This window comes from Pleuronectes platessa, chromosome 14 (genome assembly GCF_947347685.1).
Source record: "Pleuronectes platessa chromosome 14, fPlePla1.1, whole genome shotgun sequence".
In the NCBI taxonomy this organism is placed as follows: domain Eukaryota; kingdom Metazoa; phylum Chordata; class Actinopteri; order Pleuronectiformes; family Pleuronectidae; genus Pleuronectes; species Pleuronectes platessa.
In genome coordinates, this window is record NC_070639.1 from 25,414,291 (window position 1) to 25,437,249 (window position 22,959).

General features: G+C 48.0%; 1 protein-coding gene across 1 annotated transcript in view; it reads right to left on the reverse strand.

The window, feature by feature from the left end:
- Positions 1–1,112: 1,112 nt before the first annotated feature.
- ttn.1 (titin, tandem duplicate 1) overlaps positions 1,113–22,959 on the reverse strand; it is a 149,774-nt gene continuing 127,927 nt past the window's right edge. Inside the window, 27 exon segments of the mRNA XM_053439232.1 lie at positions 1,113–2,026; positions 2,503–2,850; positions 3,190–3,343; positions 3,450–8,524; positions 8,647–9,252; positions 9,412–9,717; positions 9,815–10,390; positions 10,483–10,782; positions 11,032–11,334; positions 11,429–12,013; positions 12,106–12,408; positions 12,530–12,832; positions 12,925–13,224; positions 13,350–13,637; positions 13,844–14,437; positions 14,546–14,827; positions 14,961–15,263; positions 15,376–15,681; positions 15,822–16,121; positions 16,209–16,499; positions 16,693–16,998; positions 17,082–17,384; positions 17,510–19,576; positions 19,680–19,979; positions 20,073–20,357; positions 20,507–20,800; positions 21,099–22,862. Coding sequence (XP_053295207.1) covers positions 1,734–2,026; positions 2,503–2,850; positions 3,190–3,343; positions 3,450–8,524; positions 8,647–9,252; positions 9,412–9,717; positions 9,815–10,390; positions 10,483–10,782; positions 11,032–11,334; positions 11,429–12,013; positions 12,106–12,408; positions 12,530–12,832; positions 12,925–13,224; positions 13,350–13,637; positions 13,844–14,437; positions 14,546–14,827; positions 14,961–15,263; positions 15,376–15,681; positions 15,822–16,121; positions 16,209–16,499; positions 16,693–16,998; positions 17,082–17,384; positions 17,510–19,576; positions 19,680–19,979; positions 20,073–20,357; positions 20,507–20,800; positions 21,099–22,862 — 17,135 coding nt within the window. The 3' untranslated portion in view covers positions 1,113–1,733.

Sequence of the window (22,959 nt, forward strand, 5' to 3'; positions counted from 1 at the left end):
GTGATCTGAAGAGAAGTGTCTTCAGTCTGGAGGACGGTGTGGACTTCCTGTCCTGATGTCCATGTGGAGCTGGTTCCCTCGTTTAGGAAATGGACAGGAAACAGTTGAGAGGTTGTTGAGTGACAGCTGCTCCCTCGCAGTGAGGGAGCAGCTGATTGGTCGATGAAGAGCGGAGTGGACAGGCTGTGAGGTTTGACCATTTCCTGACCAAGCAGAACTGTCTCGCTCTGTTCACACTGTCTGTTGTGTTTGTGTGTCCTTGTGTGTGCGTGTGCGTGCATACGCAATTGGCAATGTGATGTTTCCCTCATCTTAAAAAAACAAGTAACCTTTCCCTCAAGTTCTGGGAGGATCACACAGAAGCTACACAATTTGGTTATAGTGATCAACTCCTTCTAGGGTTCATTGTGTGTAATCTTCAATGTAAACATGATCATGTGACCTCTGCAGCAGAGGTAACAGGTCACTTCCTGTGTGTGTCTGCTGCACCCGGCTGCTCCACCTCTCAGCGGAACCATGAGGAGGATCTGATGCTGTGTTGTTCAGCTGTGAAACACAAACTCTGGAGAAGCTCCGGAGACGATTCTCTGGATCTCACCTGCTGGTCTGAGAACAGTTTCTTTGTTTCGTGGTTTTATCATCTGTGGTTCTGTGTAAAACGCTTAATAAACAGCCAGAAAACATGTGTGTTGTGCTGAAATCATGCTTTATTAAATCAGTAATGCATCAAACTCAAGGAGGATGAAATATAGTTCTACATCAACAGACCAATTCAATCAAAGTTCAGGGTGAACCACAGCGCTCTCTTGCTTCGTCCACAGGAGATGGATCATTGTGGAGAAGACGACGACCCTGACTACTGACGAGGTGAAATGACTAAAAGCTAAAAACACTCGCACTCAAACACACTAACACATTAACTTTCCTCCAGGAGCGGGCGCTGCGTCTGGACAGCAGAGCCGGAGTCGACCTTCTGGACGCTCGTGGCCAGGAGATGTTTCAAGAAGCCGACCCGGCCGTCCTGTTCCAGACGCAGCGCTCTTAACTCAAATGATCTAAACGCCGGGAGTGCAGGCCGCTCGCACTCCGGCAGGTCGTCACATCGTGGTGTACGACACGTGGGTCGGAGCACAAGGCCGGTTCACGCTGCTTACATGAGGGTAACGCAAACAGCGCTCAGGGTCTTATGCTCATGGTACATCTCATAGGAAACTGTACCAGGCACCGACACGTGTCCAGAACAATAACTTCGTCTTTCTGTTTTCTGGTTTCCGATCGTCAGCAGGGAGCCTCTCTACCTGCTGAGGCAAACTTACAGACTTCAACTTATCGTTGAGGCACAGTTTAGTTTCTCAGTTTAACAGGGTATTCGTTTCTGTTGAAACTTTCTCCTGTTAAACTGCATTTAGTTTCATTTTGTTTCGGTTAATATTATTGTCATAAATAACAATACATACATTCCCCATAACCGTTAAATTCGGCTATATACATTATGTACATGTCACAGAAAAGTGGTTCAAAAATCCTAATTCATAGTTATCCAATATGGCACATTTTATAACAACTTTAGACTTTAGTCTAGTTTGGCATAAATTAATGTCAAGTTTGGTACAAAAATAGTTCATATTTACAAGAAGAAAATCCAGATCTTTATCAAGTCGGTTATCGTTGCTAATTCACTAATAAAAGAATCTGGATCCGGGAAGCGGGGGGGCAGTAAATTCACGTTTTTTTTACATGGACCGAATGAGAACGTTGACGGTTCTGGAGTCGGAGCCGAGCTCGTTGGACAGGCGGAGGGTGTACGCCCCGCTGTCGCCCTCCTTCACCGCAGAGATCATGAGGGTGGAGAGGTCAGCGGTGTTCTCCACGTGGTAGCGCCCGTCTCCGCTGGGGAGGGGACGACCGGAGCGCACCCACTGCACGGAGGGAGCGGGGTCTCCGGAGAACACCCCCGCTATCGTCAGGGACCTCCCCACCTCGGCACTGACGTCCTGGGGAAGAGCTTCGATCTTTGCTGGAAAACCTGTGAACGAGAACAAGTCAGTGAAAACTTGATTTATTCGACCTCCCGTCAGTTTAACTGATGATTGTTTTAGTCACAGAAATAATTCACTAATTTAATCAAAACTGCAAAAAGTTAAAACCTGCACAAGGTGCAGTTTCCTGTTATTAATCTGATGAGGATTATTTGACCTCAGGTCGCCGTGCTACAGTTTATTTATTTGGTTTTACTGAAGATCAGGTGATTATTTATGCAGTCACACCAGATTTGGAATTTAAACATAAAAGTTATTTTTCTTAAATTTTTCCTTTAACTGTTTGAATCCACAACAAAGAAACACAGACGTCCTCTGAGATCTGAGCAGTGATAAAGATTGAAAGTTACCGAACAGAAAAGTTTCAGAAAGCAAATTCTCTCATTAATCCTAATGAAACTGAAACGTAACCATCAGCGTCTTCTCACGCTCAGATCGCAGCGCCTGACTCAGGCCGGCTTACCTCGTTTGACCCCGGTGGTTTGGGCGCTCAGGGAGGACGAGGCCGTCACATGCGACTGAATAGACATTTCCATCATTTGGCTGCTGGAGCTCATGGAAACCATTGACTTGGCCATCATGGCAGACATGCTAGCCTCAGACATGCTAGCCTCAGACATGCTAGCCTCAGACATGCTCTGAAATGAACTGTGGGCAGCAGACGAGCGGGCGTCGCTGCTGCAGGTGCTCGTCTGCACGTCGGCCCCCTGGTGGACGGACAAGGCGGAGAAGGTTTTCTGCACGCCAGCAGCAGTGCCAGTAAAATCTCTTTGCTCCGTGATAATCATTGTTGTTGGCTCTTCAACAAGGGCTGCGAGGATGCAAATAACAAGCACAGGACTCGTATCACAATGTGCACGTACAGTTCACACCAATATGCAACAGTGCACGGAGTCAAACACTCGGGGAAAGCTGTGGTGCTTTGGTTTCACACACATTGGTTTGAACGTAAAATCAGATTTAAGGATTCAATGTGTAGGATTATCGAGGTGACTTGTTTCTGCAGTACAAACCAGATGGCTGCATTCCTTAACTTGACCACCAGATGTCACTACAACCTACACACTGAACCTTTGAGATTTCATCCCAGGTCTCATCATCACATGCACTGACAGAGTTGCACTGTTAGTTGAAATGCAGAGAGACTTACTGAAGACGTTGAGTGACGATGTCGCAGAGCACTGTCCAAACTGATTCCTGGCTTTGATCGTGTACTTGCCGCTGTCTGCGACTGTGGCTTCACGGATCTCCAGAGCGTTGACGTGTTGAGAGCGACTCAGTCGGATGTTTGACGTGACAGAAATCTGTGGAGACAGAGTTACATCCGGTTGAGCTTCAGACTAAAATCACTACAAGCAACATTTTTGACATGATTAAAAAACAAATGACTTCCTGGAGAAAACCACTCACCTTCACATTGTCTTTCAACCACTCCACTTCAGGTGAAGGTTCTCCTTCGATTTCACACGTCAATTTCACATTTTGTCCCTCGTTCACATTCTGGGACCTCGGCTGCACGAGGAACCGAGGAGCAGCGGCATCAGACCGACTCATGGTGATTCCCTGCTCGCTCTGTTCTGATGGAGCTGGGGACTTTGGAGTTGGGGACTTTGGAGTTGGGGACTTTGGAGCTGGGGACTTTGGTGTTGGGGACTTCGGTGAGACTGGAGACTTGATTCTCTGTGGGGACTTGATTGGCTCAGGGGACTTCACTCTCTTAGGAGTTTTGACTGGTTCAGGTGACTTGGGAAGAGGTGACTTAGCCTCTGGAGAGGTGATTCTAGTAAGGGCAACAACTTCTTCCTTGGAAACAGATTTACGGATCGATAGAGTGAAATGAGCCTCTTGTTTGCCGCTAGCATTTTCCACCAGGAGAGTGTAGCTGCCTTCATCCGACACCTCCACGGGAGAGATCTCGAAGGAGGAGTTGTTCTGGTTGGAGACAATGTGGTGACGAGCAGATGAACCAACAACTGTGCCTTCATGCATCCAGGTGATAGAAGGTGCTGGTTCACCAGCGACATCAGATTCAAATCTGGCGAGGCCCCCCTCCTCCACCGTGAGAGACTGTGGTTTGGTCAGGATCTGAGCAGGAACACCTGGCTTCTCCCTCGGCTTCTCAACAACAGTAGTGGTCTCTTTAACAGTTTCAGTCACGGTTTCTGTTGATTTAGAGGAGGAGACATGATATTCCTCTGTTTTGGTCATTTCAGGCAGATGGGCGGATGGAGGCTCCTCATCTTTGTGGTGTGAAGAGACAAGAACATATTCGTTTTCTGCAACATCTAATGTTGCATAATCAGAAGTCTCTCCTTTGGTGTTCTTGCAGACAACACGGTAAGTTCCAGCATCCTCAGTCTCACAGTTGATGATCTGGAGGGTCAGCACTCCACTGATATTGGTCATGTGGTACTTGCTGCTCTGATGAATCTCTTTTCCATTGTGGAACCACTTGGCCTCAGATTCTGGTTTGGCCTGGACGTTCAGGGTGAACCTTGTGTTGGAGCCATAGGGGACACGATGAGATCGCAGCCTGATGGTGATTTGTGGACCATGGTCAAGGCTAAACGGAGCCTGTGTCACAACCTCCACTGATCTTCTCTCTGACCTCAGAGCCTGCTTCCTCTCCTCGTACCTGGATGCAAAGTCAACTCTCGGAAAGGCGACATCAGTCTTCACAGCCTTTTCCGGGGTGGAAGATGTTCCCCTCACAGGTTCAGGCATTGGAAGCTTCTTAATAGGTTTAGGAATATATGCCGAGGTAAAGGATGTCAGGTACTCAGATTCAACACTCTCAGAGACTTTTGCAACGGTGACAGTTGTTTCCTTTTTAGAGGTTCGCATCTTCTCCTCAAACTCCATGCGCTTGAGTTCACTCTTGTATGATGTGATTCTCTGAGCAGTGGTGTGTGGGCGCAGCAGCTCCTCATCTTCTCGCTCTTCGTAAACCCTCTGCTTCTGAGGTGTGTGTGTGGCTTTGTCGTGACGCTGGCGAAGCTCAACAAAACTTGGACCAGCCTCATATTTAGATGGAATTCGGTAGGAGTCATATCTACAGACCCCTTCTTCCTCTTCATCATCACTGTAGGCTCTTCTAGGAGATGAGGGACGCAGGGCGGACAGTTCAAAGCGAACTGGGCTGAAGCTCGGTGGAGAAGCAGAGTACCCCAGTTCCAGCTCTTCCTCCAGACGAAGCCTCTCCTCCTCAATTCTCTTCATGGACAGATACTCATTCACAGGCAGCAGTAGTTCCTCATCGGACAGGTCCCCCAGAGATCTCCTCCTGATCCTGTGGTATGCCTCCATCTCAGGGGAAGGAGTGCGATGCCTTGCAGGCCTCACCGTCTCCAAGTCATCCTGAGTAATGGATGAGATGCGCCACTTAGGCTTATACTGGTCCTTGATCCTGATTGGCACCTCATAGAACTGTTCCCACCTGGAGAGGCGAATACGCTTCATCCTCTTGTGACTTATTTTATCCATAGGCTCAGGGAACTCGTACTGATCACGCAGTGTCTTGTACCATTTCATATCAGAGAGTGGCTTGAAGTGTTTGATTTCCACATCTTCCTCGAGAACAGCTGGGTTGAAGACACGAGGAGTGGGGACGTCATAGGGCATACGCAGCCTCTTCTCATCCGCTCGCTTCTTCCTCTCCTCTCGTTCTTTCTGTATCTCGATCTCAGTCTTCTCTCCCTTCTTAGTTGTCACAGCCGGTTTGAACATGGTGGCGGCCTCCCTGACAGCTTGTACTGCTAAAGGTGGGAGAGGCGCAACAACAGTGCCGGACATAATCTGGTAAAGCCTCAACTTTTTGTCCATTTCTTCCTGTCCAGATAACGTTTGCTTTTCCTTTTCACTGGTCTCATATTCCTTCTTTACATGACTGACACGCTGCACTTTGAGTGTGGACTGGCAACTGGCAGATCCAGCAGAGTTGGTAGCAGTTACTCTGTATATGCCAGAGTCCTCAGGGAGAGTGTCTCTCACATGAAGGATGTAGTAATCAAGACCCTCGTGGATAACCTCAATAGATGGTCCAAAGGCCAAAGGTGTGCCATCTTTCTCCCACTTCAGTGTGGGGTGGCCAGACACTCTGATTTCAAACCGTGCGTTCTGGCTCTCCCTGCACTCTACGTTTGCTAGCAGACGTTTGAACATGGGCCTCAGGGTGAGATCTGCTGGTTTAGGACGAGGAACGACAGTAAGACGAGCCTTGCAGCTGTCATCACCGTACCTGTTACGTGCCACAACACTATATTCTGCATCATCCTCCTTGTCCAGTTTGTGGATAATCAGCTGGTACAGACCCTTGTCACTGATGAAGGTATATTTCTTCTCATCATTTCCAGGGATAAGTTTCTGTCCTGATTTGTGCCAGATGACACGAGGCTCAGGGTGAACAGTTATGGTGACACTGAAGCGCACGTCTTCACCCATGTAGGCTGTCCGATTGACCAGAGGAAGGGTGAACTCCGGTGGTTTCTGAAGCATTCTGGCAGTGTCCACTCTGCGCTTTGTTCTCTTGACCACACGACTGGTGAAGTACTCGCGGCACGATCTAACACTGTTGATGAACAGCTCAGCGTAGGAACTGTCTTCACCATACTCATTAACAACCTTGCATCTGTAGGTACCATCATCTGCCCTTGTGACCTTGTTGATGGTGATTACAGCCAGGCCATCCTCATATTCAATTTCATATTTTTCACCAGCTTCAAGCTGTCTGACTCCACAGTACCATGTCACTTCAGTAGTGCTATCATAGTTGTCAATGTGGCAGATGAATTTCACGCTGTCTCCTTCATTCACCACTGCATGTCCAATCTGTCCTGCAAGAGGGCCGTGTTCAAATGAAGCAATCTTCACCTTGGCAACAAAGACTCCGCGCTGGGACCTGATGGAACCCCCACTGGCCACACGAGCTGCAGAGACAACGGTGTTCCACTCTTTTCTCACCATCGCCTGGTAATATCTTTTATGTCTACCAGATGGGATTGCTCTGGTGCTGATATCCTCTGCAGGCTTGGCAAGCCAAGGATGCACCAGAGCCTCGGCAGCAGACATACGATGTCTACGATCCTTTGTCATGAGGCGGTCTGTGAAGTCTAATGCCTCAAAACTGACCTGTGTGAAGGATTCGTCTTCATAGCTATAGGCTGCGTTGGAGATGTTGTCGATCATCTGTTGGTTGGTTTCAGATGTGAATGGATTAAGTCCACTGAGGAGGACATAGGCAAGGACACCAACCGACCACATGTCAGTGACACTGCTGACCAAGTCACACTGGTGGATCTCAGGGGCAGCATACTCTGCAGTGGTATACTGAATCTTGATTTGTTCTCCAGGAGTTAGGTGTCTGCACTGGCCTAACTCGATGATCTTTACATTAGAGCTGGTTCTTGTTGTGTACACAATGTTCTCAGGTCTGATATCAAAGTTTCCATAGCTCTCAGCATGCAAGAACTCGAGAGCTGAGCAGATCTGCCTGATGTAGTTAACAATCTCCCGCTCATTAAGCTCAAAGTCAGCTGCACTGAGGCGCTCGAAGATGTCGACACCAGAGATGAAGTCATAGATCATCACTAGATCTTCTGGGCTGTCAAAAGACTCATGGAGAAGGAGGAAGTTAGTGTGTTTGGCCAAGCGCAGTGTTGCAATTTCCTTCTTGACTATCGCTTGATCAGCACCTCTCACTTTGACAAATTTAGCCATGTATGTCTTCTCAGAGCTGATGTCAACACAGCGGTGGACAATGCCAAACTGACCTCTGCCCACTTCCTCTGCGATAGCATATTTGAGGTGCAGATTCTTGGCATCAGAGTGTTGAGCCTTGCCCCTGGGGACACGTCCAGTATCGTCAACCTCCCTGTCATAGAGCAGGACTCTGGATTTGTCCTCTTTAGTCATGACAGGTCCGCTGGTCTCAGATGGAGCACTCTGTCCAAATTTGTTCTCAGCAATGACCCTGAACTGATAGCTGGTTCCTCCAAACAGATTGATCACGGTGTAGTGAGTGTCACGGGACTGGGCGACACGCTCCCACCTCTCAGCAGTGGTGGGGCATTTCTCAATGATGTAGCTCTTGACCTTACTGCCGCCATCATTAGCTGGTGCTACCCAGTTCAGAGTAACAGAGTCTCTGGAGACGTCACTGGCTTTGACACCACGTGGAGGATCAGGCACATCAGCCACATCCAGCTCCACTGTCTGTTGGTCAATGCCAAATCTGTTTTTGGCACACACAATGTAGAAACCAGCATCCTTCTTCTCCACTCCATTGGGGAACACCAAGGACGTGAATGACCTGGTTACAATGACCTGGTAGTGGCCATTGCTGTCGATGAGATCTTGTCCTTTCTGCCATGTAATGACAGGATCTGGTTTGCCACCGAAAGGAATCTTGATATTAACCATCTCTCCACGCAGGGCAGGGATGGCTTCTTTGTCTTTAAGGTTCTTCGGCAGATGGATCTGGGCAGGGACTAGAAATGCAAGAAATGGCTAAAGTGAGATGATTGTTTCAACAAGTATTTAATTTAGTTATGCTGCTGGTTAAGTCTGAGTCGGTTTAAAACGGAGGAATTAGATATATCTTTACACTTACCTTCCACATCCAAAGAGACTGTAGCACAGATGGAGCCTCCCTGGTTGGTGGCTCTGATCTGGTAAACAGTGGAGTCTTCCTCATCCGCCTCAGTGATAACTAGCTGGTGGTAACCTCCCTTGAACTCCTGGATCTTGATCTTCTTTCCGTCAGAATGGATCTCCTTTCCTCGTCTGAACCATTTAATCACAGGCTTGGGCTGTCCTAAGATCTTGCAAACGAGGGTGGCATTGCTCTTGTACTTGACGCTCATGTTCCTCAGCTCCTCCTTGAAGGCTGGAGCACGGATCTCGACAGCCGTGATTGGAACCATGGGAGCGGTCTCCTCACTGTAGTCACTCTGTCCTCCGACGTTCTCGCACTTCACACGGAAGATGTGCTCGAGGCCCTCATTGAGATGCTTCACTGAGAACACGGTCGCTTTGATCTCATCTGTGGTCACCGGAGTCCATTCGGTCCATTCCTTTTTGTCCTTCTTGTTCTTCTTCTCAAGGCAATAGCTCTTGATCTTGGAGCCACCATCGCTGAGTGGAGGCTTCCAGGAAACCACGCAGGAGTCCTTGGTAATTGCCGACACAACTGGCGACAGAGGTGGTGATGGTTTCTCTGTGGACAGAAACATGTGTATAAGAATCCATCGCAGTGTACTTGGGTGGGTCTTCACATGTGAACTAATATGATGTATTATTGTTCTACACATACATTGTAAGACATGGATTCATGAAGCACTTTTGAAAACATTAACGGTCATTGGACTAAACGTACCCAGTTGGCTCTTGATGAGAATAGGTGAAGTGAGCTCCAATGGCTCACTGTTGCCATAGCGATTCTGGGCATACACACGGAAGAAGTATCCAGCGCTGTCGATGAGGTTGAGGACACGGCAAGATGTTCCATTAATGGATGAGGACACCAGTTCCCACTCGGTTCCCTCCTTGTCCTCACGCTTCTCCACGATGTAGTTGGTGATCATGCAGCCTCCATCGTCCTGGGGAGGCTTCCAGCTGATGATGACTGAATTCTTCAGGAGGGCGTCCAGGACAATGGGACCCTGCGGCATTTCAGGTTTGTCTGGAAACAGAAGGATCGGATTACATTATTGAATCTAATATCAGCTGTACAGATGAATTCATGCTGCACTCACTGCAGGTCATTTACACGCGCTTACCATAGATTTCCACATTGAACGCGGTGTCAGCTCTGCCAAAGTGGTTGTGCAGTCGGATCCTGTATTTGCCTCCATGTAATCTGCGTTGCACATTCTTAATGACAAGGTGTGTGTAATGCTCAGTTGTCTCAATGTTGATGTCTTCTGTGTTCTCCAGAGTCTTCACTCCATGCAGCCACATGATCTTTGGCTCTGGGCGGCCGATGTACACAGCGTGGATACGCAGAGTAGTTCCCAGGCCAGCATAGTAGGTTTCCTTCAATGGGTAGTCAGCATGGAAGGATGGAGCTGCCTCCAACACCAGGAGACCTGCTGTCTCAGCATCTCCAGCCTCATTGATGGCCTTACAGGTGTACTGTCCCTCATCGTCCTGCTGGTTGGTCATTATTGACAGGGAGTGGTTGCGGCCATCGGAGCTCATCTCATACTTGCGGGACTCGACAACCTCTTTGTCGACATGATACCATTTGATTTCAGGAACAGGTCTGCCAATGATCTGGCACTTCATGACCGCAGGCTGGCCAAGTTTGACAGTTACTTCATCCATTTCCTTCCTCAGGCTTGGCTTAGTTTCAACTGTAAATACAAAACAAGGATGCAACGTCATTTTTTTAGCAAAGAAATTCTGGATAATTGTGTACAAATAATTTCTATTTCAGGCCACTCACCGCTCAGTTTAGTCTTGATGCATGTGGTAGTCCTTCGGGGTCGACTCATTCCTGTCTCATTCTCAGCAAACACTCTGAACTCGTACTCGGTGGCCTCATTTAATCCAGGCATGGTGAACTCCTTTTCCTTCACCCTTTGCTTGTTGGACTTCTTCCAAGTGCTCTCAATTGATTTCCTGTACTCCACCCAGTAGCCCAGGACTTCCTTTCCACCGTCGCACTCTGGAGCTTGCCAGCGTAGGGTGATGAAGTTGTTTGTCACATTAACTGTGTCGATCTCACCTGGTTGACTTGGCTTGTCTGGAACGAAAGAAATAAAAAAAATTAATTCATCCTGAAACCAACAATGAATACTGAATATTTTTTTTATATCTTTTTATGTGCAAAACCCTCGTCCAGCCAAGTATTGGAGGTTGTTTTGATCAACAAAGTTTACTTAGGTTTACAGGGAAATATCATTTACGTCTAGATGGCTAATGGAAAGTAAAATGTTAACAACTACTATAATAGTTATAGTATAAATACATATGAATATGAGTGAAAACTCACCAAATGGATCCTTGCATGTGACTGGGTCGGACACAGGACCAGCCTCACTCTCACCAACGTCGTTCACGGCAACAATGCGGAACTGATAGTCTGAGTCCGGGGTGAGTCCAGGCAGAGTAAACATGGTGGAGGTGATCTTCTTCTGGTGGCGGGACCATGTTTCAGTAGACACCACCTTGTAGTCAACGAAGTAGCCAGTGATGACAGAACCACCGTCGTCCTTCGGTCTGGACCAAGCCAGGGCCACAGAGCTCTTGGTGACGTCCATGATCTCTGGTGGGGTGCTTGAAGACTCAGGAGGACCTGGTTTTAAAACAACATTTTATTTTGAATAATTAATGAATTATCTCAGGTCAAAGACACATTGAAACACAGACTGAAGAAGTGGAATACTTACAAAGAGGAGTCTGAGGCACCACTGGCTGCTCGGACTTTAGGGAGGCACTAACACCGAAGGAGTTTTCAGCTGTGACCTTGAAGTGATACTCTGTTCCTTCCTTCAGGCCCTTGACAACCAGCTGAGTGTCAGTCACTCTTGAGTCCACAGCGTACCAGGCGTTTCTGGCTGCCTCACGTCTTTCCACAATGTAACCCAAGATCTCTGAGCCCCCGTCATCAGTGGGTACCTTCCATGCCACCTTGACAGAGTTTGCCTGGATCTCCTCAAAGACCATTGGTCCCTCTGGAGCACCTGGGCGCCCAATGACCTTCACCTTGATTTGGACCTTCTTTTTGCCGACCTTATTCTCCAGCAGGAGGTCATACAAACCAGAGTCACTCCTCTCAGCCCCCTTGATCACCAGCTCGCTGGCATCTTCGGTGGAGGCAATCATGGCCTTGGTGGAGACTGCACCTGCATCCTTCAACCATTTGCAGACTGGATGAGGTTTACCCTTGATGGGCACAGAGAGGCGAACTACTCCACCCTGGCGGACCACATACACATCTTTGTACTTCAGCTCCAACTCATAATCAGGACATTCTGGAGAGAAACACAAATGAGTGGCCACATTAGAACCAGTGAAAACTGCTTTGGTAGTTGTGATGTAGTTAAGGTAGCCGTTGTTGCCTTACCAAGCATCTCGGTCACTGTGACAGTTCCTGGCACTTCCGCAGGCTCTCCAGAGCCACCGGCATTGCAGGCCATCACATGGAATTTGAACTCCTCTCCTTGTGGCATGTTGGTCAGTGTGTATTCACAGATCAGAGATGGGGTGGTGTTGCACTTGATCCAGGCCATAGTGCCCACCTTCTGCATCTCAATCAGGTAACCATTCACCCTTGCATCTCCCTCATCATCAGGTGGACTCCAAGCCAATGATACTGAGGACTTGGTGGTATCGGTGATCCTCGGGTTCTGTGGACAACCAGGTGGATCTAGAAAGGGAAGAGAGGAATGTCAGTGTTTGCTAAGATGTCGCCAAATATAAGTATGAATTTAATTTTAATAAACTGTGTTAACTAAAAAACCACACTTTTCCTAGAACTGTTCTCATACCGATGGGATCTGTTGCCACAGCTGGTTTGGATGGCAGACTGGGTTTACTCAGGCCTCTGGCATTGATTGCAGTGATTCTGTGTTCAAACTCCAGGCCCTCAATCAGCTCTGTTGACCTGTATCTGGTCATGGTGACGGGGTTCTTGTTAGCGCGCACCCATCTGTCGGACCTGACTTCTTTGCGCTCTATGATATATCCAGAAACCTCAAGGCCACCATCTCCTTCTGGTGGGTTCCAGGCAACAGTCATGCCATCCCGAGAAACATCAAACACTGTTGGACGGCCAGGAGGTCCAGGCACATCTTTTGAGGAGAGAAAATATGTTACATAATGCTATCATACGTTACCTAATTCTTTCTGTAAGGTAATATCAGATGTGTAATTGCAGTCTTACCATTCAAGCTCCTGCAGGTGACAATGTCGGACTGTAGGAACTCTCCAGTGCCATAACGATTCATGGCAGCTGCACGGAAGACATACTCATCTCCCTCATTCAGGTTTTCAAACTTGAAAGTGGGTCGGCTAACAGAGTCACAGACAGGCAACCAGCCAGGTCTGTGAGCATCACGCTTCTCGACCACGTAGCCACTGACGGGAGCGCCACCATCTCTGACTGGAGGGTCCCAGCTGCAGGTGACGGTGGTGGCATCAATCTCATCAAATCTGATGGGTCCCTTTGGTTCATCGGGTTTAGCTAGACAAATAGGATAAACAGAATTGAAGGTTACACTCAGTTTGATCGATGTTAATAAAGTACACTGTCTGTGGCTATGATTGCTATTGATAAAAGTCAGCAACAAATAAGAGAGGGTTTCTTACACAGGATGATGACCTTGATGACCTCCGTGAGGACGCCAACTGCATTCTTCACCTCGAGGGTGTAGTCAGCGGTGTCATCGATGGTGGTGTCGGACACAGTGAGTTTGGAGAACTTGCCGGTGCTCTTGATCTTGACACGGTCAGTAACTTTCATCTTGTTGTCCCGCAAGTACCAAGAGCAGACAGGAGGAGGTCTGCCAATGAGGGGCAGGTCCAGCTCCAGAGTCTTGCCAGCGAGGACATTGACAACCTTCTGAGGACAACTGGAAAAGTCCACAACGGGCATCACTGGAGAAAAGGCAGACACAAAAATAGTGTAATTACTGATGACAACCGATGGGAAATTGATTGCGAACTGAAATGTGACGATATCAATCAATCAATCAGATTTTATTTGTAGAGCCCATATTCACAAATCACAATTTACATCCCCTTTAGTCAATCCCTTTCTTTTTTATGCTTTTGTCTAAAACAATTAGAAAAGATGGCGTTACCTCTCTGTTCCTGCACAGTGACCGCGGTGAGAAGCTCTTTGGGCTCACTGGCTCCTCTGCTGTTGATTGCTCTGAGTCTGAACAAATACTGTTCATGCTCATTCAGCTTCTCAATGGTGTGCTCAAAGTCTGTGAGCTTCAGTGTGGCCACCTTCATCCACTTGTCAGTGCCGAACTTGCAGGCCTCAATCATGTAGCCTATCAGTCTGCTGCCACCATCATGCTCAGGCTTCTGCCATCCCAGGGTAACAGTGCTCTTGGTGACATCGACTACTTCCAGCTTGTTAGGTGGCAAAGGCACCTCGCACACCAGGATGACGTCAGGTGTCTCGCGGGGTTCTCCGATTCCATAGATGTTCTCAGGGAGAACCCGGAAGTAGTACAGCATGCCTTCCATCAGGCCATCTATCTTATAGGACGTCTTGCTGCACTTGGACGTCACCGTCTTGTAGGCTCTCATTGAGGCCTCACGCCTCTCTATGATGTAGTTGTTGACGGGAGCACCACCATCTACAGTTGGTGCTTCCCAAGAGATGGTGGCAGAATCTTTGTTCAGCTCCTTGATTTTGAGTGGTCCAGTTGGTCCAGGAGTATCTAACAATAAAAATAGTTCTGCACTTAAAATATAAAATCCTCAAAAACGTAATGTATCATATAAAATCAATTGAAAGTATAGGAACTCCTGTGTAGTTTGTCACTTACCATAGACCTTGACCAGGATGTTGACTTCTTGTTTGCCTGCAGAGTTCTCAGCTATCAGTGTGTACTTGCCCGCATCGTAGCGGTTGACCTTGTCGATGATGAGTGTGGTGGACGTATTGGTGACCTCGATGAAGCCTCTGTTGTGAAGGTCGACATCTGGCTTGCTCCAGGAGATGGCAGGATTGGGACGACCGCTGACACTGACAAATAGGCGGAGGGAGCCTCCAGCGCGGAGGCAGATGGTCTTCTTAAGGTCATCGTGGAGCTCGAAGTCAGGAATTTCTGGGTGAGAAAACGTGATGATGAGTAATTTGTAATGTAAGTGATACAGGAATTGAAATGTTTCAACCTCATCAAAAGCCTGCAAATAACATCTACTCTATTACCAAAATATTTTTTTTTACAGATTACTTACCAATCCTCTCCACTGGTTCCGTCTCAGAACAGGGTTCACTCCAGTCTCCCGTACCGTTGACGTTGATGCCAGCCACTCTGAAGCAGTATTTCTTGCCTGCAGAAAGTCCGGTCACCACATACTCAGCAGCACGAAGGGTCTTTTCGTGGGCCTTCTTCCACTCCTCTGCTCCGGCCTCCTTCATCTCCAGAATGTAGCCGATCACATCAGCTCCTCCGTCCTCCACCGGTCGGGCCCAGGCCAAGCTGATGCTGTCCGCGTGGGTGTCAGTGATACGAGGGATAGAGGGAGGGGCGGGGGTGCCTGAGTAGAGGACGCAGGAATAAGTATTCGTTAATTGACACATTACCCAATAATCCTGTTCATATATAAAAAGACACTGTTTGATATTTTGACTCGAACAATCTGAACTTACATGTTGGCACTCTGCAGACGACATACAGAGAAACCTCGCTGGCTTCACTCTCTCCAGCCTTGTTGATGGCAGTCACTCTGAACTGGTAGATGTTGCCTTCGGTCAAACCAGACACCTTCAGCATGGTGTCTAGGTGAGCTCCATCCCTGTTTACCTTCACCCAGCGGGCACTCTTTCTCTCACGCCTTTCCACCAGGTAGTGGATCAATGGGCTGCCACCGTCACTCTCTGGCTTCAGCCACTCGATGGTGGCAAAGTCCTTTCCTGATACTAGGATCTCTGGACCACCAGGAGGAGTTGGCACAGCTGAGGGAAGACCAGATAGATGAGCATTGGACATTATAACGGTTTAATTTGTGGTTATATGTCACTGGCAATCTGAATAAGCACCTGGACTGTTTGACCTCAGTTATCTTTTGGGAAATTATGCTTTTAAAGTCACTTACTGAACGTGTTTCTGGCGACCATGGCTTCTGACTGCATGGGAACTCCAGCTCCGTACTTGTTGACTCCCCGGATTCTGAACAGGTACTCAGTGTTCTTGAACAACCCTGTGATGTCACAGGTCAGCTCCTTGCACTCTGCATGCATGATGACCCAGTTCAGCCTGTTGGTGTCCCTTCTCTCCACAATGTAGTGAGCGACATCGTCACCGCCGTCCTCTAGTGGAGGCTTCCAGCTCAGGGCGCATGACTCCTGTGTGATTTTGCTGATTTCAATGCTGCCTTCACACGCTCCAGGTGTATCTGAAAAAAAAAACACAGGTGCTTATAGTATGTTGCTTTCAGGACCTGTGACAAATTTAAATTCTTAAAAAATAAAAGTTTTTTTACCAAGCACTTTGACGTTGACCTCAGCAGTCTTGGTTCCACTCACGTTCCTGACCGTGAGGATGTACTTTCCAGTGTCATCTCTGTCACAGAATTTGATTATAGCCATGGCCCTTGTGGGGGTGTACTGCAGGTTGTACTTTTCACACAAGTCCAGGTCCCTGTTGCCCTTAGACCAGAAAGCTTTGGGGTCCGGCCTGCCTCCCACTGCAGCGTCCAGAACCAGGTCTGAACCAGCTCTGACCATCACGGTTTCAGACAAGAGTTTGCTGTCCAGCTGGGCCTTTGGAGGCTCTGTTCAGTGGAGACACAGTACGTGGTTATGAAACATCTCCACAGTGTGGAGCAGAATTTAGCACATTCAATAAATCTGAACCTTTAAGTGTTTAACTGTTATAACTACCATCATTTCATTCAAGATTAAATATGAAGTGTGGATGAATGCTATATGGTGTGGCTGTATGGTGGTCTTAAATGAAGATAGTACCAAAGTCTGTCTTGCACTGCACAGATCCAGTGGACTCGGATGGCCGACTGAAGACCTGGTTGGCATTCTTGGCAATGACTCTGAACTCATAGGGCTCTCCTTCTCCCAGGGCAGTAACAGTGTAGAAGTTGTCGGTCACGTTGGTGTAGTTACACTTGAGCCAGCGGCCCTCACCGGTCAAAGTGTACGGCTTACGCTCGATGATGTAGCCCACAATGGGACTGCCACCATCGTTCAGTGGAGCAGACCACTTGAGGGAGACTGTGGTTCTTGTAACATTTGTGACCTCTGGTTTACTTGGAGAATCTAAATGATTGATCAAATATTTTTATTAGACACAATAATGGAATCCACTGAGACTGTAAATAGTGTGAAGTGTCAAAACTCACCAACTGGGTTTTGCGCAACTGCTCCTTTCGAGGCCTCACTGGCTTTGCTCAGCCCACCACTGTTCATGGCATAAACCCTGAACTGGTACTCCAGGCCTTCAACTAGACCTTCCATCTTATAGTAACACTCAAAGCAAGGGATCTTATTCTCCCTCACCCACAGGATATTGTTCCTCTCTTTCTTCTCAATCCAGTAGCCTGTCACTTTGCTGCCACCATCATGGTAGGGTTCCTCCCACTTCATGGTCATTGTGTTGGCAGTGGCATTGAACACTGAAGGCCTTGTTGGAGGGCCAGGAGGTGCTGTGATTAGAAAATAGATTTTATTATTGAGCACAGTCACCTAACTTATAACTGATTCAATAAAAAGCATGTATGTATTTTGCCTTTTTAAGAAATGCTTATAGGTCAAAAAGTTTAGTACTTACTGAAAGGATGCTCCGCAACGATGGTCTCAGACTCGGTGTGTTTGCTGACACCGAATATATTCTCAGCAGAGACTCTGAATGTGTACTGCATGTACTTGGTCAGGTGACTGACATGGAGACTGGTGCGTTTCACACTGGAATTGATGAGCTGCCAGGCTGTGGAACCAGACTCACGTTTCTCAACAATGTAGTTGGTGATGTCAGTGCCGCCATCATCCTCCGGTGGTTCCCAATTAACGACGCAGGACTCAGAGGTTATGGAAGAGATTTCGATGGGACCAGTTGGAGGACTGGGTCTACCGGTGACATTCACTTCAATAGTGAAAGTCCTGGTTCCTGCCACATTCTCCAGAGTCAGGTAGTATTTACCACCATCTCCTCTCATGGCCTCTTTGACTGAGATACTGGTTCGGTCCTTTGTTACTTCAATGGAGACTCTGTCTGAGCTCTTCAGCCTCATTTCCTCCAGCTTCCAGGTGACTTTAGGAGCAGGTCTACCACTGGTGGGAACATCGATGGTGAAGGTTTTGCCGGAGCTGCATGTGATCAGCTGGTTGGTGATCTCACTGAGGTCAGCAGCTGGTTCAATATGAGGCTCTTTGACCAACACAGGAGCCAAAGTTTCCCTGGGCTTGCTGTAGCCGGCTTCATTCTTGGCCTTCACACGGAAGTCATACTCATCGCCCTTGTTGAGCTTTTCAATCACATACGTGAGGCTCTTGGTGTTACCAACCACAACCCATTTGTCCGTACCCTTTGGCTTTGCCTCGACCACGTAGCACTGGATGCGGCTGCCGCCATCGTGCTCAGGTTTCAGCCAGCCCAGTGACACAGAGCTGTCTGTGGTGTCCAGGATGTCCATTCTCTTTGGAGACGCTGGCTCTGCAGTGGCAATGACTGGCTCAGTCCGTTCAAATGCTTCACCAACACCATGCTGGTTCTCTGCAGACACTCTGAAGAAGTACGGCACTCCCTCCAGCAGGTCCTGGATCTTCAGGATGTGCTGCTTGCACTTGCCCCCAGACTGCTGCCACGTGCGACGGCTGGCCTCACGCCTCTCAACAATATAGTGATGGATTCGAGCTCCCCCATCATTGAGAGGAGGCTCCCATGTAAGTGTGACAGAGCCTCTGGATACCTCCTGGAGGACCACAGCCTGTGGAGCTCCAGGTGTGTCCATCACCTTTACAGTGAACGTAATGGCCTTGCTGCCGCTGGCATTCTCCAGGTTAACAGTGTATTTTCCTGTGTTATTTCTAGAGCAGTTTTCAATGGTCAGGGAACTGTAGCCGTCTGTAGTGGTGATTTCTGACATGGCACCCAGCTCTCCTTCCTCTCTCACCCAGGTGGCTGTGGGGATGGGTTTTCCTCTGAAGTTGACGGCCAGGCACACTGAACCTCCAGCCTTCACAATGTGTGTCTGCTTGAAGGTGGCGTCAATATCCACCTGTGGTGGCATAAGCCTGTCAACAGCCTGAGTCGGCTCTGGAGTCTCCTTCTCCTCACCTCTGCCCACGTGATTGACAGCTGCCACACGGAATCTATAATCAACTCCTGTCTGGAGACCAGTCACTGTGTAATTCGTTTCTGCCACCAGCTCTGTATTTGCTCTCTTCCATTCGGTGTCTTCTCCCTTCACCATCTCAATAATGTAGCCCAGGACGTCCAAACCTCCATCATCTGCAGGCCTGCTCCATTCCAGACTGATGGATGTGTTGCTGGAGTCCGAGACACAGACCACAGAGGGAGCACAAGGAATATCCTTTGGTTCCGCGGCTTTAATCGGCATCGAGATGTTGCTCGGAGCTCCAACACCAGCATCATTCACGGCCATGACACGGAACTCATATTCTGTATCCTCTGTCAGGTGAAGCACCTTGTGAGCACATTCGATAATGGGCTTCTTGGTAATCACCTTGTAGAACCGGACAGTCTTCTTTTCTCGTTTCTCCACAATGTAGTACTGAATGGAGTTTCCTCCATCGGCTGTTGGAGGTGCCCATGAGAGAGTGATGCTCTCTCCTGTCACCTCAGTGGCATCGGGAGTTCCTGGAGCTTCAGGAGCAGCTGAGGAAAACAATTTTGATAGATTAGGACAACGTGTGCAGAGATTTCATACAGATTATTTACAAATGTCATGTTTCCTTAGCCTTTAAATGAATCCACTTACTGTACTGCATCTGTGCAATGACAGGGCTGGATTCCAAAGGTCTGCCTACTCCGAACTTGTTGACAGCAGAGACTCTGAACTGGTACTCATTGGTCTTGATGAGCTTGGACGCTTCGAACACGCACTCCTCACATTCATCAGACACCAAGGCCCACGAGATCTTGGCAGTCTCACGTTTCTCAATGATGTAATGTGAAATCTCAGAGCAGCCGTCGTTCTCTGGTGGGTTCCAGGACAGAGTGCACCTGCCCTCTGAGATGTTACTGAAAGTGATGGGTCCCACTGGCTCCCCGGGTGTGTCTGCATCACGTCAAATGGATGTTAGAACATGTACAAATAATGATAATGTTGTAAATGAGTCTAGTGAAATACAAAGAGAAATATGTGAAGTACCTTGGACTTGAACAAGGATGTTCTCCTTCCTGCATCCAGATCCATTGGTGGCCTCCACAGTGTAGAGGCCACGGTGCGTGCGGTCAGCATCCCTGACAAACAGGGTAGTGGATCCAGCTACATTGATAATATCCATCATCTTTTTGGTAACCTGCACACTGTCTCTATACCAGATGACCTTGGGGACTGGACGTCCAGTGATGGTGACCTTCAGCCTGATGTGGTCTCCTGCCTTGACTGTCAAACCCTCAAAGTACTCTGGACCAAACTCAATATTTGGAGAAGCTGGTTTTGAAAAAGAAAAGAGGTTTGTCATTTTTAAAAGTCTTTTACTTTTACAGTTAACAAATACTATACAGAAAGGAAAGCGTTGGCCATCTACTACAATATTACTCCTCAGTCCTGAGGTTCAACTTCACAACACTGTTACTCACCGTTCTCACTCCTGACAACAATCAAGCCAGAGGAGTTGGAAGGAGGACTGACAACGCCAATGGCATTCCTGGCGATGACTCTGAACTCGTAGCGTTCATTTGTCGCCAACCCAGTGACAGCGTACTGGCAATCATGTACGTCGGTCAAGTTGGCCTTGAACCAGCGACCATGTCCCTGGCGTTTCTCAATGTTGTAACCGGTAATTTTGCTACCACCATCACGTTTGGGTGCATCCCACTTCAGGGTAATGGAGTCACTGGTCACATCCGTGTAGTCGGGCTGACCAGGAGGATCTGAAAGACAGGAAGTACATTCCTTTAATTTAACAAATTATTGGATTAACCCTTATCCTAACCCTGTCCATATGGTTATGGGAACTTTAAAAGGATTAAACCAACATAAATACAAAACATACATTTTAACAAACCTAAAAAAAAATGTTGATCCATTTTTGAATTTCTCATGATGCCAACACATATTTGTCACTGACCGTATTACCAAAGTTCTGTAATTCTAAATAGGCCTTATAGTCAGTTTTCAGATTTAGCTGAACTTGATATAGTATCGGTTATAATCTGAATCAGCACTCACCAACAGGACTGACAGCCATGGTCGACTTGCTCTCATCACTCATTCGGCTGAAGCCAGCATCATTCTGGGCGTAGACCCTGAAGGAGTACTCAAGGCCTTCAATGAGTTCCAAAATCCTGTAGTCGGTTTCTTTTATCAGCATCGTGTTCACCTTTTGCCACATGATGCTGTTCTTCTCCTTCTTCTCCACATGGAAGCCCTGAATGGGGGTGCCACCGTCATAGATGGGCTGCTCCCACTGGATGGTCATTCCATCGTTGGTGACATTGTAGACCACAGGCTTGCCTGGTGGGCCTGGAGGCCTGAACTGGTGCTTGGCGATGACCATCTGTGAGATCAGAGCTTCACTGACTCCATATCTGTTCTCAGCACAAACTCTGAACTGATACTGGACACCCTTGATCAGGTTGGAGAGCTTAAATTGAGTGTCTTCTACACTGGAGCAAGCCATCTTCCAGTCAGACAGGGACGTATCACGCTTCTCCACAGTGTAGCAGCTGATATCTCCACCACCGTCATCATTTGGTTCATCCCAGGAGATCATTATGCTCTCAGCTCTCACTTCATCCAGTCGGATGGGGCCAACAGGCTTCGATGGTGGTCCAAGTGTGATGACATGAATGTGGAACGATCTCCTGTTGACCTTATTGTCCAGGGTCAGGGTGTATTTACCCTCATTCTCCTTCTTCACATTCTTTATCATCAGAGTGGCTTTGTTTTCTGTCTTCTTGAAGCGAACTTGGTCGCTCTCCTTCAGCGGCAGATTGTCTTTCAGCCACAGAATCGCCGGTCTGGGTTTACCTTTGTATGGCAACTCAATGTGCACATTGTGACCCAGGCGAACACTGACTCTGCCATCTGGGTACTCCGCAAGGCTTGCCTCAGGTGTGATGATGTAGTCAATGACCTTGATTGGTCCAGTCTCAACAAAATCTCCCTGTCCCTTCTCATTCCTGGAAGCCACTCTGAAGAACATGTCTGAGTGCTCCTTGAGTTTCTTGACCTCAAACTCACATTGTCTGCTGGTTCCTCCCGATGACCATTCCTCGCCTTTAAGCTTCATCTCAATGACGTAGTCCGAGATGATGCTGCCACCATCGTAATCAGGCTTCAGCCACTGCAGAGTGACAGAGGTCTTTGATGAATCCTTCATGGAGACCTCCTTGACTGGTCCTGGAGTCTCTGTGGCCTTCACAGGCTCAAGTGTTTCACATGGATCACCAACACCGTTCTCATTCTCTGCTAACACACGGAAGAAGAAGGAGGTTTTCTCAGACAGATCTTCCATAGTGTATGTTGTGTCTGTGCATTTGCTTGTCACTGCAGAGAAGGATCTCTTGGAGGAGTCCCTCTTCTCAACAATGTAGTTTGTGATCTCGGCGCCACCGTCGAGGAGTGGAGGCTCCCAGCAGAGAGTAACCTTTCCACGGGTCACGTCCTTCAGCACCAGGTTCTTGCACTGAGCTGGGGTGTCCTGGACTTTCACAGACAGGGTTAGAGTCTTGGCTTCTCCCACACCATTTTCTATCCTGACTGTGTACTTTCCAGTGTCAAGCCTGGTCACCTCACGCATAACGAGGACTGTGGTTGTGTCTGAGTGGTGGAACTCATATTTGGGGTTACGATCGATGCATTCGTCTCCCATGCTCCATGAAGCAGTGGGAGAAGGTCGGCCTTTCAGAGGAACAGATAGCTCCACATCCTTGCCAGCCTTTACAATGTAGTGAGTCCTCATGGCCACGTCTGAGTCAATCTGAGCCTCCTCTGTGAAAATCATGAAACACATTCAGGGTTACACAGGGAATGCTAATTGTGAGTAAGAACTAAAAAAAGACACAAACTTCACGTTATCAATATCACT